The 17,639-nt window shown below is 37.1% G+C and overlaps 1 protein-coding gene across 1 annotated transcript in view; it reads right to left on the reverse strand.

The window, feature by feature from the left end:
* VWA3B (von Willebrand factor A domain containing 3B) overlaps window positions 1–17,639 on the reverse strand; it is a 153,273-nt gene that overhangs the window by 134,007 nt on the left and 1,627 nt on the right. The window contains exon 2 of the mRNA XM_049649831.1: window positions 1,455–1,549. Within this exon, the coding sequence (XP_049505788.1) occupies window positions 1,455–1,549 (95 nt within the window). The remainder of the gene's footprint in view (window positions 1–1,454; window positions 1,550–17,639) is intronic.

Here is a 17,639-nt window from a genome sequence, read left to right on the forward strand (position 1 = left end):
AGAGGCTGTGCCTGAAAGGTGACAGAGACTTGCAGGCAATTTCTTGTAGACACAAATAAACGATCATTCACACAGACCAGGCACAACTGTGCAAGGCCTCTTAGGGTGTAGGGAGGTAGGAGACATAGAAAAGGAATAAGAAAAAAATGTGCCCTATTCTGTGAAGAACCAAATTTTGAAAGATCTGGTACTTATTTTTAACTTTAAAAACCCTCAGAATACCCCCTTAAGTACCTAAATTGTTAAGGAAAATGTGTTTTCTGAACACACCATGTAATTCCACATTTTCATGCCTTGGCTCGCGCTGTTCCCTCTGCCTCAAACTGTTTTCCTTCTCTATCTCCTGTGTCTCTCCAGCTTATTCCTCAAGCTCCAGCACCACTTCCTGTTGCTTTCCATGGTTCCTTAGGGCAAAATTCCTAAATCTCTCACCAGCATTCACAGCACTTATTAAAGTTTCTACCACAATACAGAAACCAGGGTAGGACCATGTCATAGGGGCTGTGGAGGTGGTCAGATGGCAAAGACAGATGTTTTCAATAGTTCTGCACTGATTTTCATGTGGTTCAGATAAAAAATATATTTAGCACACCAAACTCAAGATTCTATGGATATTATTGCTAAATTAAAAATATTAAGAAATAACAGGGGTGCCTGGGTGGCTCAGTCGGTTGAGCGACCGACTTCGGCTCAGGTCATGATCTCACAGTCTGTGAGTGTGAGCCCCGCGTCGGGCTCCGTGCTGACAGCTCAGAGCCTGGAGCCTGCTTCGGATTCTGTGTCTCCCTCTCTCTCTGCCCCTCCCCCATTCATACTCTGTCTCTCTCTGTCTCAGAAATAAATAAACATTAAAAAAAAATTTTAAGAAAAAAACGATATAGCAGTCCAGGTGGTACATAGATGTACAGTGACACGAACAAATATCTGTAAAGTAACATGATGGGATATGAGTTTTTGTGAGTTCCCTGTGGTGTACCAGGGTGTGCACAGGGGCAGACACGTTATGAGACTACACGAGTCACGTGTTGAATTGCCGGAATTAAGGACTCCAGTAAGAGGTGCCGCTTGCTATAAAACCACTAGCTATAAAAGTAGCCCCCTGTTCCCTGTGTATTTGTCAAGTAACAGCAGCAGCTCTTGCCTGTCTGCTAACTTCTGTCATACTACACCTTCTTTATTTTCAAGGCAAAACAAAGTACTATTGATATGCGAAGGTTTTCACTTTCTGGTCAATGATTTCATGCACTCATCTCTAACAGGTCAAGTGCTTCCCTTCCCAGGCCCTAAGCCATAACTTTCATAACTCTCCACATGGCCAGAAGAAAGCCTCCAGCCCTGATGAGGCCTGGGCTCCACTGCATCAATAGGAAGCAGTGTGAGCCTCTCCACATAGGCCACTCCCAGACACCAGAAGCATGTCACTGGGCCTATCCATCAAGGGAACTCCAACTTACATTGTATACTCTGCCATCTTCGGGTCTGTAGAACTGTGGAAACAGGCCATCTGCATACCGGGAAGCCACGAGTCTCCCCAGAGAAGATACGTAATCTGTATTTTTATAAAGAAAAGCAGTCAAAATGGTGCATTATCAATGTTTCTTATTTTTATTTCAAAATGGTTTTCTCTGACACCATTCAAATTATATCCCGTGACACCAAAAATCTGTGATGCTTGGTATTCTGTCCTAAATAATGAAGTGTTTCTAGGTGCTATGATATATGTTAACTATTTATGACATGCATAACCCTTTAATGCACAAATAAATGGAGAGGAAAAATAAAGTTTGTTTCTTGGTTTCCAGATTCTTCTGTCCAGAACGACTAAGATAGAGGTCAAAAGGCACAGTCTAAAACACAGCTATAACAAATTAATAATTACATTAACTGTAAATATCCTGAGTACAACAATTAAAAGATAGTGATTAGCTGTCTCTGACTTATTTCACTTAACATTATACTCTCTAGCTCCATCCATGCCTTTGCAAATGGCAAGATTTATTCTTTAGGGCTGAATATACATGATTTCACTCATATGTGTAATTTATTTTTTTTTTTTCAACTTTTTTTTTTTTTTTTTTAATTTATTTTTGGGACAGAGAGAGACAGAGCATGAACGGGGGAGGGGCAGAGAGAGAGGGAGACACAGAATCGGAAACAGGCTCCAGGCTCCGAGCCATCAGCCCAGAGCCTGACGCGGGGCTCGAACTCACGGACGGCGAGATCGTGACCTGGCTGAAGTCGGACGCTTAACCGACTGCGCCACCCAGGCGCCCCCCATATGTGTAATTTAAAAAACAACCCAAATGAGCAAAGAAAAACAGAGAGAGAGAGAGAGAGAGAAACCAAGAAACAGACTCTTAACTATACTCAACAAACTGGTGATTATCAGAGGGTAGGTGGGTAGGGGGAATGGGTAAAATAGGTGATTGGGATTAAGGGGGCATTGTCATGATGAGCACTGAGTAATGTATGGAATTTTTAAATCACTAGATTGTAGGCCTGAAACTAATATAACACTGTATGTATGCTAACTATATTAGAATTAAAATAAAAACTTAATAAATTTAAAAAGAGAGAGAAAAAAAGATAGGCAAAGAGGATTTAAAAAATGACCCAGGGGCGCCTGGGTGGCGCAGTCGGTTAAGCGTCCGACTTCAGCCAGGTCACGATCTCGCGGTCCGTGAGTTCGAGCCCCGCGTCGGGCTCTGGGCTGATGGCTCGGAGCCTGGAGCCTGTTTCCGATTCTGTGTCTCCCTCTCTCTCTGCCCCTCCCCCGTTCATGCTATGTCTCTCTCTGTCCCAAAAATAAATAAAAAACGTTGAAAAAAAAATAAAAATAAAAATAAAAATAAAAAATGACCCAACAATAAGGTGTCTATAATACAATTATATTATATATAATTTATTATATATATAATATATAATATATATATTATATTATATATTATATTGCTTCAAATATAATGACATATATAAGCTAGAAGTATAAAAAGGAAAAAAGATGTCATTTAAGTATTAATAAAAAGAAAGTAGATTGACTATATTAATATCACAAAAGTAAACTACAGGGCAAAGAATATTATTAGGGATATAGCAGAACATTATATAATTATAAAAGTGTCAACCCACCAGGAAGACAGGAAGACATAGCAATCCTAAATGTGTACTCCCTGAACAACAGACTGCAAATACCTTAAGCAAAAATTGATGGAACTGAAAGGAGAAAGAGACAAATTCACAATTATAATTGGAGATTTCAATACTACTCTCTCAACAACTGATAGAATAACTAGACACAAAATCATCAAGGATACTCAACACCATCAACAAACAAGATCTAATTGACATTTACAGAAAATCTACATAACAAAAGAACACACGTTCTTTTTTAAGCACAGAATATATACCAAGACAAAGCATAGCCATGGCTATAAAAAAAAATCCAAAAAATGTAAAAAAACTAAAAGCAAATAGAGTATGTTCTCTGTCCACAATTGAAACAAACTAGAAATCAGTAACAAAAAGATAAGAAAATCTCCAAACTCTTGGAAACTAAATAACATGCTTCTAATAAATCTATGAGTCAAAGAAGTACAACAGAAATAAAAAATATTTTAAACTGAATGAAAATACACATATAAAAATGTGAGGAACACAGCTTAAGCACTGTCAAGAGGGAACTTTATAGCATAAAGAGGAGATGAAAAGTCTGAAATCAATAACCTAAGTTCCCATTTGAAGAAACTAAGAAAGAATAGCAAAACAAATCCAAAGCAAGTAGAAGGAAATGCATAATAAAGATGAAAGCAGAAATCAAGAAAATTGAACACAGAAAAACAATAGAGAAAATCAATTAAATAAAAACTTGGTATTTTAATAAGTTTAATAAAATTGACAAAGGTAAAAGGAGAGAAGACATGAATTACTGATATTGGGAGTGAAACAGAGAATATTGCAGAAGACCCTTCAGACATCAAAAGAATAATGGAATACTACCACCAACTCCACACACATATATTAGACAACTTAGATGAAGTGAATTCCACAAGAAGCGCAAACTACCACAACTTTCTTAACCTGAAATAGATCATTTGACTAGCCCTATACCTAAATAAGAAAATGACTTTGTAATCAAAAACTTTTACACCAGAAATCCCCAGGCCTGGATAGGTTCTCTGGAGAACTCTACCAAACACACAAGAAGTAATTAAAATTCTACACAATATTTTCCAGAAAATAGAAGACAAGAGAACATTTTCCAACTCATTCTATTAAGCCCATATTACCCTGATACCAAAAAGAGATAAAGGCAGTTATAAAAAAAGAGATAACTATAGACCAATATCCTTCATTATTATATATGCAAAAGTGTATTAGCTATATTGGTTCAATATTCAAAAACCAATCAATAGAATCAACCAAATTAACAGGCTAGCGAAGAAAAAAACCCACATGATCCTTTCAATAGACACAGAAAAAGCATCTGACAAAATTCGACATCCATTCATGATAAAAATTCTCAACACATTAGGAATATAACGAACCTTTCTCAACTTGTTTTTTTTTAATTCTACAAAAAACTTAAAGCTAACTTTATGCTTAATGGTCAAAGATTGAAAGCTTTCCTTTAAGACCTGATGCTAGGTAAGGATGTCCACTCTCACCGCTACTGTTCAACATAGTACTGAAAGTTCTATCCAGCACATGGTAAGACAAGGAAATATAAGGTATATAGATCACAAAGGAAGAATGAAAACTTTCCCTATTTGGAGAGGACATGATGGTCTACCTAGAAATCCCAAGGAATCAAGAGCAACAAAAAAAAATTCTTAGAATTAGTGATTTCAGTAAGGTCACAGGATAGAAAATCAACATTAAAAAATTAGCCATATTTCTTTATACTAGCAATGAACATGTGGAAACCAAAATAAAAAACACAACAGCATTTACAATTGCTTAGAAAAATAAAATACAAAACATGTGCAAGACATATATTGAAAAGTACAACAGCTGATGAAATAAATAAAAGATGTAAATAGACGGAGAGCTATTCCACATTCATGGACTGGAAGACCCACTATAATAAAGATGTCAATTCTACTTAAATTGATATACAGGTCTGGGATGCCTGGGTGGCTCAGTCAGTTGAGAGTCTGACTTCAGGTTAGGTCATGATCTCAAGGTTCGTGAGTTCAACCCCCGCATTGGGCTCTGTGCTAACAACTCAGAGCCTGGAGCCTGCTTCAGATTCTGTGTCTCCCTCTCTCTCTGCCCCTCCCCTGCTCGCACTCTTTGTCTCTGTCTCCCTCTCAAAAATAAAAAAACATTAAAAATTTTTTAAATTGATATACAGGTTTAATGCAATTCCTATCAAAATCCCATCAATATTTAGACATAGACATAGTTATTCTAAAATTTTATGAAAAGGCAAATAAACTAGAGTAGCTAAAACAATTTTGAAAAAGAATAAAGTGGAGGAATCAGTCTGGCCAATTTCAAGACATTACATGGTTACAGTAATCTAGACTGTGTGGTAGTGGTAAAGAGACACATAGACAAATAAAACAAAATAGAGAACCCAGAAATAGCCCCACGCAAGTACAATCACCTAATTTTTAACAAAGATGTGAAAGCAATTCTTAAGATGGACAGTCTTTTATTATTTTATTTTAGTATAGTTGACACACAATGTTACATTGGTTTCAGGTATACAACACAGTAATTCAACCTCTCAATATGCAATATGCTCACTACAGGGGTAGCTAAAATATGTCACTATACAACACTATTACAGTATCATTGACTATAGTCCCTTTGTTGTGTCTTTTATTCCCATGACTTATTCATTCTCTAACTGGTCTCTTGTGTTCCCCACCCCATCCCAACTCTGGCAACCATCAGTTTATTCTCTGCATAGACCTGATTCTGCTTTTTGTTAATTCATTTGTTTTGCTTCTCAGATTCCACATTAGTGAAATCATATGGTATTTATCTTCCTCAGTGTTATTTATTTTACTTATCACAATACCTCTACGTCTATGTTGTTACAAATGGTAAGATCTCATCCTTTTTATGGTGGCATAATAGTCCATTGTATACATATACCACATCATCCTTATCCATTTGTCTACTGATCAACACTTAGGTTGCTCCCATATCTTGGCTGTTGTAAATAATGTTCCAATAAACACAGGGGTGCAAATACCTTTTCAAATTGATATTTTCCTTTTCTTTGGGTAAATACACAGTAGTAGAATTACTGGGTCATATGGTATTTCTATTTTTAATTTCTAGAGGAACCTCCACATTGTTTGCCACAGTGGCTGTACCAATTTACATTCCCACCACCAGTGTATGGGGGTTCCCTTTTCTCCACATCCTCACCAACACTTGTTATTTCTTGCATTTTTTTCAGTCATCCAGACAGGTGTGGGGTGATATCTTATTTGGTTTTGACTTGCATTTCCCTGATGATGAGTGATGTTGAGCATGTGTCTGTTGGCCATCTGTATGTCTTCTTTGGAAAAATGTCTATTCAAGTCCTCTGCCCATTTTTAAATCAGGTTGTTTGGGGCATTTTGGGTGTTGAGTTGTATAAGTTCTTTATATATTTTGGATATTAACCCTTTATTGGATATACTATTTGCAAATATCTTCTCTCATTCAGTAGGTTGTCTTTTTACTGAAAACCTTTTTATTGTCCTTCACTGTGCAAAAGCCTTTTATTTAATTTTAAATAAAGTTGCTGGAGTGATTAGATATCCATAGTCCAAAAGTGAAACTTCTACATAAAGTAACTCAAATTGATCATGGGCTAAATGTAAGATAGAAAACTATTAAACTTTTAGTAAAACAAAAATAGGAGAAAACTTTGAGCATCAGCAAGATTCACACAAGAAAAATATCATCAAATAAAAAAAAATCACCAAAATTAACTTCTTTTCTGAGAAACTCTGTTAAGAGAATGAAAAGATGAGCTATAGATTAGGAAAATATATCTGTAAGCCACATATGTGAAAAAGGACTCACATCTAGAATATATAATGAACTCTCAACACGCAACATTAAAAAAACTTAATTAGAAAATGACCAAAAGACATAAAAAAACATTTTGCCAGAGATGATATACAGCAAATAAGCACATGAAAATGTGTTCAACAAAACTAGACATTAGGCGAATATAGACTAAAACCACAATGAAATATCACTACACAAATATTAGAAAATATTAGAACAGCTAAGACTTTTATTTTTTTAAGTTTTTATTTAAATAACAGTTAACATATAGTGTAATATTAAGTTTCAGGTGTACAATATAGTGACTGAACACTTCCATCCCTGTGCTCATCAGGATAAGTGCACTCCTTAATCGCCATGAACAGCTAAAACTTTTCAATTGTGACAATATCAAATGCTGATGATGACATGGAGAAACTGTCTCTCTCGTATATTACTGAAGTTAATAGCATAGCCACCCTGTAAAAGTTTGGCAGTTTCTGAACAAAACAAAATAAAACTAAACAAAACAAAAAATTAAACACACACTTAACATACCATGTAGCATTTGCATTCCTGGGCACTTATCCCAGAGAAATGAGAACTTATGGTCACACAAAAACATGTAAACAATTGTTCATAGCAGACTTATTTGTAATAGCCCAAAATTGGAAACTATGCAGATGTCTTTTAATGGTGACTGGCTAAACAAACAGCGGTACATCCATACCCTGGAATACAACTACAATAAAAAGAAACAAACTATTGCTACGTGCAATAACTTGGATGAATCTCAAAGAAATAATACTAAGTGAAAAAATGCCAATTTCAAAAGGTCAAATACTACATGATCCCATTTATATAAACATTCTCTACATGAGAAAATTAGAGATAGAAAACAGATTGGTAGTTGCTAGGAGTTAAGGATGTTGGGGGTTACGGTGTCTGTACCACTATAACAGGGTAGCACAATGGAGATCTTTGTGGTAATAAACAGTTCTGTATCTTGATTGTGGTGATGGTTACACAAATCTACACAAGTGGTAAAATTACATAGAATTATTCACACACAGTGCATCCATGTCAAACTCCTTGATATGATATTATACCCAAATTTTATAAGATGTAACCATTAGGAGAAACTAGGTGAAGGGTTCTTGGGTTCTGTCTATATCATCTTTGCAACCTCCTGTAAAGCTATCATTATTTCAGAATAACAAGTACCAATCAATCAACCAAACAACTAATCATTCAAAAAAAGAGAGAAGGTGAAATAAAAACAGTATCAGATGAACAAAAACTAAGAAAATCTGTCATCAGCAGACCTGCACTACAAGAAATGATTCAAAGAAATTCTTTAGGAACAAATACCAGATGGAACTTCTAGGAAGCAAGAATATTATAAATAGTAAATATGTGGATGTAAAATGCTATTTTCTCCCACTCAGTTTCTTTAAATGACAAATGACTTTTTAAAGCAATAATCATAACACCGGCTTGTGAGGTTTATGATGTATATAAAAATAAAATACATTAAACAATAATACCAAGGACAGGAGTGGGGGGTAAGTGGAGTTATACTGTTGCAAGGTTCTTACACCTTACATGATGTAGTACAAAGCTAACTTTTGACAGACTATAACAAGTTAAGGATATAATCACTAAAGCAACCACTGAAAACAAAACACAAAAAGGGCATACATAAAAAGCCTATTGAAATGTAAATGGAAAAATTTAGAGACTACAGATAGCCTGAAAGTTAAAGACTGTAAACATATATGCCATGTACAAATGAAGCCTAAGAAAGTGGCAGTGGTTGTATCAATATTAAAGTAAATGTCAAAACCAGGACTATCATCTGGGACAAAGAGGACATTTAAAAATTATTAAGGGAGGAGGGGCCAACATGGCGGAGAAGTAGGGAGATCCGAAGTTCCCTCGTCTTTCAAACACAGCAGTGTTGAGGCCAAAGGACTCTGAACTCCAAGAGTCCAGGCTGCAAAGTGATAGAGACGCCTCCAGGGACCCATGGGGACAACATGACAGGCCATACCGGCGTGACTGTGAACTGGGAGAGATAAAACAGGAGGCAGAGGAAAGGAGGGGAGGGATCCCCTTCTGTGGAGAGACAAAGGGAAGAGAAAAAGAGGCTGGGAAAGTGTAATACAGTATCTGGACAAGAGAAAAACCATGGACCAGGATGGAGAAAGATCCAATCTAACTGTGGGGCTTTCTCCAGACTGGGGCCAGCTGCCCTGTTTGAGTACCTGGGGAGGAAGGGAGCCAGCCCCCGTTCAGTAACTAGTTCAGAGGCATAGTGCGCAATGGGAGAAAGCAATCCCCTTCCTGGAGTGCTGTGGGAAGAAGGTATGTAGCCATTCAAAGGGCAAAGTTTGCCTGTGCCCACCAGCCAGAGGCCATAAATGGGGCAGTGCAAAGCAGCACTTACCGGAAACCAGGGTGGATGGAGTGGGAACCTTAAAGACATCAGGGTTTAAATCCCAGCCCAATGCCAGGAAGGCACAGGAGTCAGCAGAGTGTGACAAACTGCCTCGTTTGCACCCGCAACACAGTGAGGATGGCTTGAACAGAGTTGTTGGGGACACCCAGTCCATGGAGGAGACACTGGAGGGGTCGCCATTTTTCTCCCCACCACAGGGCTTCAGGGAACCGACAGTGGACAGTGGGCCCACAGTGGAGGTGGGACTCACCTACACCAAACCACGCCCCTCTGGCCTGGTAAGTGCATGTCTACTGGAGCAGGATTGACAGTGACAAACCAGTCAGCCCCTCCTCCAGACCTGTGGGGAATAAACCTAGAAATTCCCTAGGCTTGCACCAATGGGTTAACAAGGCAGAAAGAATTACAAAGTCATAGGATGCTCACATCCAAGCTTGGGTAAACAAGATTAGACCCCCAGGATAGACCAGAGGGGGGCAAAGTCCCCCAGAATAGAGTGGGGGGAGCAAAGACCCCCAATACAAAGGCATATGAGGTAAACAAGATTAGGTATTCACGGCAAAAGTGTGCCCCAATTTTGTACTATAGCAGAAAGCTGCTTTCACAGGAGGGAAGGACTAAATTAGGTAAATGAGTAAATAGGGCTATAGACTGCTGCACTGCAGGTGAAGCTACCCAGATCAGAGCTGACTAACAAAAGAAAGGTGCCTTGTTAACCCTGAGGTTATATGCTCTATCTGTCTCATCCCCTAGGCTAGCTAAGATAAACAGACACGGTGCCTCCTGTCTGCCTTAACTACCATCTGCCCATCTGCCCAGCACCAAGTTTTATTTCATATTAACCCAAACCCCAAACACCATATATCTTCAAAACCCCCTTTCCCTCATGCCCATGAGTTAATGTTCACAGATTCATTGTCTCTTTGTGCATGCCCATCAGGTTTGTAAGCCTTCTAATCTTAATAAATACAGAGCAAGGACTCTTATTCAGGGCTTTTGTCTTTTCCTGGACATTAGCCATCTCTTGCTTTTAATTCTGCATCCGCTCTCTTGCTGGTCAAGAGAGAACTTTAGATTTAGAGTCTACAACACAGACCAGCGCTCTTGCATTGCCTGATTTAGTTCTCAGACAATTCTTATTATATATGTATATTCTTCCTTCCTGTTCTCTTTCTTATCTTTTCCCTCCTCTAGTCTGGTCACTCTGGTTTTGGTTTGTTTAATCAGACATATTTTTTAATCTATTCTCTTCATACATGTTAGACACCTCCTTATTTTCCTTTTTCTCTCTCTGGATTAAGCTATATAGTTTCTCTATCTGGTCAATTTTTCTTCTCTTTTTCCTGGCCCCTGTCATTTCTCTCTTTGTATGGGATAAGGCCTCTTCCATCAGCACGGCTTCCACCCTGTTTTTTACTTATAGCTGGTGTTTCTGGTTTTTTGTTTTTCTGTTTTTTTGTTTGTGTGTTTGTTGTTGTTTTCTGTTTGTTTTCCTTCCCACAGCAACTTCAAGGAACAAATCAAAGCACACCTAGTGGAGGGTCCAAAACATCACTACAGTAGGGAGATAAAGTAGCCAAAGTCACAATAACAGAGAGCATAACACTCTCCAAGAAACACCACCTGAAGGGCCAGGCCCTGGACAGTATATGACCCCTCTTTAACATAGTAGTGCTCACAGGTGCAGAGCACATAACAAGCTTTTAAACACATGAGGGACAGAAAACTAGCCAAAAGGATGAAATAGAAGAATTCTCCTCAGAAGAATTCCAGGAAGAAATGATAGCTAAAGAATTGATCAAAACAAATATAAACAAAAAACAGATAATTGAACAAGAATTTAGAATAAAAGTCATAAGATTAATCGCTGGGCTTGAAAAAAGCATAGAAGACAGCAGAGAATCTATTGCTGCAGAGACTAAGGACCTAAAAAATAGTCATGATAAATTAAAAATGCTGTAAATGAGGTGCAAAGTAAACTAGAGGCAATGACAGTGAGGATTGAAGAAGCAGAGGGGAGATTAGGTGAAATAGAAGAAAAAATTATGAAAAAAGATGAAGCTGAGAAAAAGAGAGATAAAAACATTCTGAACCATGAGGGGAGAGTCAGAGAACTAAGTGATTCAATAAAACAGAACAAGATCCATATCATATGAGTTCCAGAAGAAAAAGAGAGAGAAAAGGGCCAAAGGTGTACCTGAACAAATTGTAGCTCAGAACTTCCCCAATCCAGGGAAGGAAACAGACATTGAAATCCAGGAGGCACAGAGAATTCCCTTCAGAATCAATCTTCTGCATGATATATTAAAATGAAACTGGCAAAATACAAACAGAAAGAGAGAATTCTGAAAGCAGCTAGGGATAAACAGGCCTTAACCTACAAGGGTAGACACATAAGGGTAGTAGCAGAACTACCTACTGAAACTTGGAAGGCCAGAAAGGAGTGGAAGGAAATTTTCAATGTGCTGAATAAGAAAAATATGCAGTTAAGAATCCTTTATCCATCATGGCTGTCATTCAGAATAGAAGGAGAGATAAAGGTTATCCCAGACAAACAAAAACTGAAGGAATTCAATACCACTAAACCAGCCCTACAAGAGTTCCTAAGGGGAACTCTGTGAGTGGAATGTTGCAAAGACTACAAAGGACCAGAGACATCACTACAAGCATGAAACCTACAGATAACACAATGACTCTAAACCCATATTTTCAATAATAACACTGAATGTAAATGGACTAAATGCTCCAATAAAAAGACATAGGGTATGAGAATGGATAAAAAAATTAGACCCATCTATATGCTGTCTACAAGAGACTCATTTTAGACCTGAGGACACCTTCAGATTGAAAGCGAGGGGATGGAGAACCATCTATCATGCTACTGGAAGTCAAAATAAAGCTGGAGTAGCCATATTTATACCAGACAAACTAGATTTTAAACTAAAGGCTATAACAAGAGATGGAGAAGAACATTATATCATAATTATGGGGTCTCTCCATCAAGAAGAGCTAACAATTATAAATGTTTATGCACCAAATTTGAAAGCACCCAAACATATAAAACAATCACAAACATAAGCAATCTTACTGATAAGAATGTGGTAATTGCAGGGGACTTTAATATTCCACTTACAACAATGGACAGATCATCTAGACAGAAAATCAATAAAGAAACAACGGCCCTGAATGATACACTGGACCAGATGGACTTGACAGATACATTCAGAACTTTTCATCCTAAAGCAGCAGAATACTTTCTTCTCAAGTGCACATGGAACATTCTCCAAGATAAATCACATACTGGGTCACAAAATAGCCCTCAATAAATATAAAAGAATTGAGATCATACCATGCACACTTTCAGATCACAATGCTATGAAACTTGAAATCAACCACAGGAAAAAGTTTGGAAAACCTCCAAAGGCATGGAGGTTAAAGAACATCCTATTAAAGAATGAACAGGTCAACCAGGCAATTAAAGAAGAAATTTAAAAATATATTGAAATAAATGAAAATGAAAAAACAACAATCAAACCCTGTGGGATGTAGCAAAGGCAGTCCTAAGAGGAAAATACATTGCAGTCTAGGCCTATCTCAAGAAACAAGAAAAATCCCAAATACAAAATCTAATAGCACACCTAAAGGAACTAGAAGCAGAAAAACAAAGAAACCCCAAAGCCAGCAGAATAAGAGAAATAATAACAATCAGAGCAGAAATAAACAATATAGAATCCAAAAAAACAGAACAGATAAATGAAACTAAGAGTTGGTTTTTTGAAAAAATAAACAAAATTGATAAACCCCTAGCCAGACTTCTCAAGAAGAAAAGATAGAGGACCCAAAGAGATAAAATCGTGAATAAAAAAAGACAGATCACAAACAATACCACAGAAACACAATTATCAGAGAATACTATGAAAAATTATACGCCAACAAACTGGACAACCTGGAAGAAATGGACAAATTCCTAGACATCCACACACTACCAAAACTCAAACGGGAGGAAATAGAAAATTTTAACAGGCCCCTAACCAGCAAAGAAATTGAATCAGTTATCAAAAATCTCCCAACAAATAAGAATCCTGGGCCAGATGGCTTTCTAGGGGAGTTCTACCAAGCATTTAAAGCAGAGTTAATACCTATCCTTCTCAAGCTATACCAAAAAATAGAAACAGAAGGAAAGCTTCCAGACTCATTCTATGATGCCAGCATTATCTTGATTCCCAAACCAGACAGAGACCCCACAAACAAGGAGAATTACAGGCCAATATCCCTGATGAACATGGATGCAAAAATTCTCAACAAGATACTAGCATATTGAATTCAACAGCATGTAAAAAGAATTATTCATCATGATCAAGTGGGATTCATTCCTGGACTGCAGGGCTGGTTCAATATTTGCAAATCAATCAATGTGATACACCACATTAATAAAAGAAAGGATAAGAACCATATGATCCTATCAAATAGATGCAGAAAAAGCATTTGACAAAATACAGCATGCTTTCTTAATAAAAACCCTCAAGAAAGTCAGGATAGAAGGAACATACTTAAACATCATAAAAGCCATATATGAAAAGCCCACAGCTAATTTCATCCTCAATGGGGAAATACTGAGAGCTTTCCCCCTGAGATTAGGAACACGACAGGGATGTCCACTCTCACCACTGTTGTTTAACATAGTGTTGGAAGTCCTAGCTTCGGCAATCAGAAAACAAAATGAAATGAAAGGCATCCAACTTGGCAAAGAAGAAGTCAAACTTTCACTTTCTGCAGATGACATGACACTCTACATACAAAACCCTAAAGACTCCACCAAAAGACTCCTAGAACTGATACATGAATTCAGCAAAGTCCCAGGGTACAAAATCAATGTACAGAAATCGGTTGCATTTTTACACACCAATAATGAAGCAATAGAAAGAGAAATCAAGAAACTGATCCCACTTACAATTGCACCAAGAACCATAAAATACCTAGGAATAGGGGCGCCTGGGTGGCTCAGTCGGTTGGGCAACCGACTTCGGCTCAGGTCATGATCTCACGGTCCGTGAGTTTGAGCCCCGCATCGGGCTCTGTGCTGACAGCTCAGAGCCTGGAGCCTGTTTCAGATTCTGTGTCTCCCTCTCTCTGTGACCCTCCCCCGTTCATGCTCTGTCTCTCTCGGTCTCAAAAATAAGTAAACGTAAAAAAAAAAAAAAATTAAAAAAAAAAATACCTAGGAATAAACTTAACCAAAGATGTAAAAGATCTGTATGCTGAAAACTATAGAAAACTTATGAATGAAATTGAAGAAGACAAAAGAAATGGAAAAACATTTCATGTTCATAGATTGGAAGAACAAATATTGTTAAAATGTTAATACTACCCAAAGCAATCTACACATTCAATGCAATCCCAATCAAAATTGCACTGGCATTCTTCTCAAAGCTAAAACAAACAATCCTAAAATTTGTATGGAACCACAAAAGACCCCAAATAGCCAAAGTAACATTGAAAAAGAAAACCAAAGCAAGAGGCATCACAATCCCGGATTTCAAGCTATATTACAAACCTGTAATCATCAAGACAGCATGGTATTGTCACAAAAATAGACACATAGACCAATGGAATACAATAGAGAACCCAGAATTGGACCCACAAAGGTATGGCCAACTACTCTTTGACAAAGCAGTAAAGAGCATCCAATAGAAAAAAGACAGTCTCTTTAGCAAATGGTGCTGGCAGAACTGGAAAGCAACATGCAGAAGGATGATGCTAGACCACTTTCTTATACCATACACAAAAATAAACTCAAAATGGATGAAAGACCTAAAGGTGAGACAGGAACCATCAAAACACTAGAAGAGAAAACAGGCAACCACTTCTTTGACATCAGCCTCAGCAATTTCTTGCTTGACACATCTCCAAAAGCAAGGAATTAAAAGCAAAAATGAACTATTGGGACCTCATCAAGATAAAAAGCTTCTGCACTGCAAAGGAAACAATCAACAAAACTAAAAGGCAACCAACGGAATGGGAAAAGATATTTGCAAATGACATATCAGATAAAGGGTTAGTATCCAAAATCTATGAAGAACTTACCAAACTCAACACCCAAAAAACAAATAATCCACTGAAGAAATGGGCAGAGACATGAATCGACACTTTTCCAAAGAAGATATCCAGATGGCCAACAGACACATGAAAAGATGCTCCATGTCACTCACCATCAGAGAACTACAAATTAAAACCACACTGAGATACTATCTCACACCAGTCAGAGTAGCTAAAATTAACAACTCAGGAAACTACAGATGCTGGCAAGGATGTAGAGATATGGGAACCTTCTTGCTTTGTTAGTGGGAATGTAAACTGGTGCAGCCACTCTGGAAAACTGTGGAGGTTCCTCAAAGAATCAAAAATAGAGCTATCCTATGACCCAGCAGTAGCACTATTAAATTTATCCAAGGGATACAGGAATGCTGATTCATAGGGGCACATGTATCCCAATGTTTATACCAGTGCTGTAAACAATAGCCAAATTATGGAAAGAGCCTAAATGTCCATCACCTGAAGAATGGATAAAGAAGGTATGGTTTATATATACAATGGAATACTACCTGGCAATGAGAAAGAATGAAATCATGCCATTTGCAGCAACGTGGATAAAACTGAAAGGTATTATGCTGAGTGAAATGAGTCAGAGAAGGACAGATATCATATGTTTCACTCATATGAGGATCTGAAGAAACTTAACAAAAGACCATAGGGGAAGGGAAGGGGAACAAAATAGTTACAAACAGAGAGGGAAGTAGGCAAACCATAAGAGACTCTTAAATACAAACTGAGGGTGGATGGAGGAGTTGTGGAGAGGGAAAAATGGGTGATGGGCATTAAGGAGGGCACTTGTTGGGATGAGTACTGGGTGTTGTGTGTAAGCAATGAACCACAGGAATCTACCCCGAAAACCAAGAGCACACTTTACACACTGTATGTTAGCCAATTTGAGAATAAATTATATTAAAAATAATAAAAATAAAAATTATTAAAATTTGTAAATTCATCAGAAAGATATGACAATCCTAAATGTGTGTGTGTACTTATTAGAGCTTCAAATTACATGAAAAAAACTTATAGAACTAAGAAAAGGACAAAGCCACTATGCAAAAATATCTCTGAAGACACAGAACATCTCTATGATACAATAAAACCAACTACCCTGAACAAATTAACATTTATAAATATTACCTCACAACTGCAGAATACACATTCTTTTCAGATGTGTTATGAAATGTGCACAATAAAACAAATCTCAGTACATTTTAAAAGACAAAAATCTTACTATGTTTTCTAACATAAACAGAAGTAAATAACAAGACACCTTTAAAAATCCAAAAATATTTGAAAATTAAACATTTCTTTTAAAAATGAATCAAAGAAAAAAGTCACAAGAGAAAAAAATATTCTGAACTCAGTAATGATGAAAATATTACCTATCAAGATTTGGATTCAGCTAAAGCAATCCTTAGAGGAATTTTAAATGACTATGTGAAAGGAGAAGAAAGGCTTAAAATCAATTCCCTAAGTTTCCACATTAAGCTGGAAAAAGGAATGCAAATTAAACTCAAAGTAAGTGGATAGAAATAATAAAGATCAAAGCAGATATCAATGAAATAAAAAACAAAGAATAGGGAAAAAGAAACAACAAAACCAAAATTTGGTTCTTTGGAAAGAGTTGTGATATACTGCTAAAAAGACTCATCAAGAAAGAAGTGAGAAAAAACACCAATTATATCTGAAATGAAAGAGGGAACATCACTATAGATTCTGCGGGCATTAAAAAAAGTGTTAAGGGAATATTATGAAACATGTTTTGTCAATATATTGGAAAACACTGATGAAGTGAACAAAGTCCTTGAAAAACAAAACTTTCTAAAATTGGCATGATGAAACAGAAAATCTGAATAGCCCTATGTCTATTACAGAAATGGAATTCTTGTCCAAATTTTCCTATAAACAAAACTTCAGGTTCAGGTAAGTTTCACTGGTGAGTTCCATCAAACATTTACAGAAGAAATTATACCACTCATATAAAAGCACCATCAGAACATACAGGAGGAAGGAATACTTTCAAATCATTTTATGAGGCCAGCATAATCCTGATGCCATAGTCTGACAAGGGCATTAAAAGAAAATCACA

This window comes from Panthera uncia, assembly GCF_023721935.1.
Source record: "Panthera uncia isolate 11264 chromosome A3 unlocalized genomic scaffold, Puncia_PCG_1.0 HiC_scaffold_11, whole genome shotgun sequence".
In the NCBI taxonomy this organism is placed as follows: domain Eukaryota; kingdom Metazoa; phylum Chordata; class Mammalia; order Carnivora; family Felidae; genus Panthera; species Panthera uncia.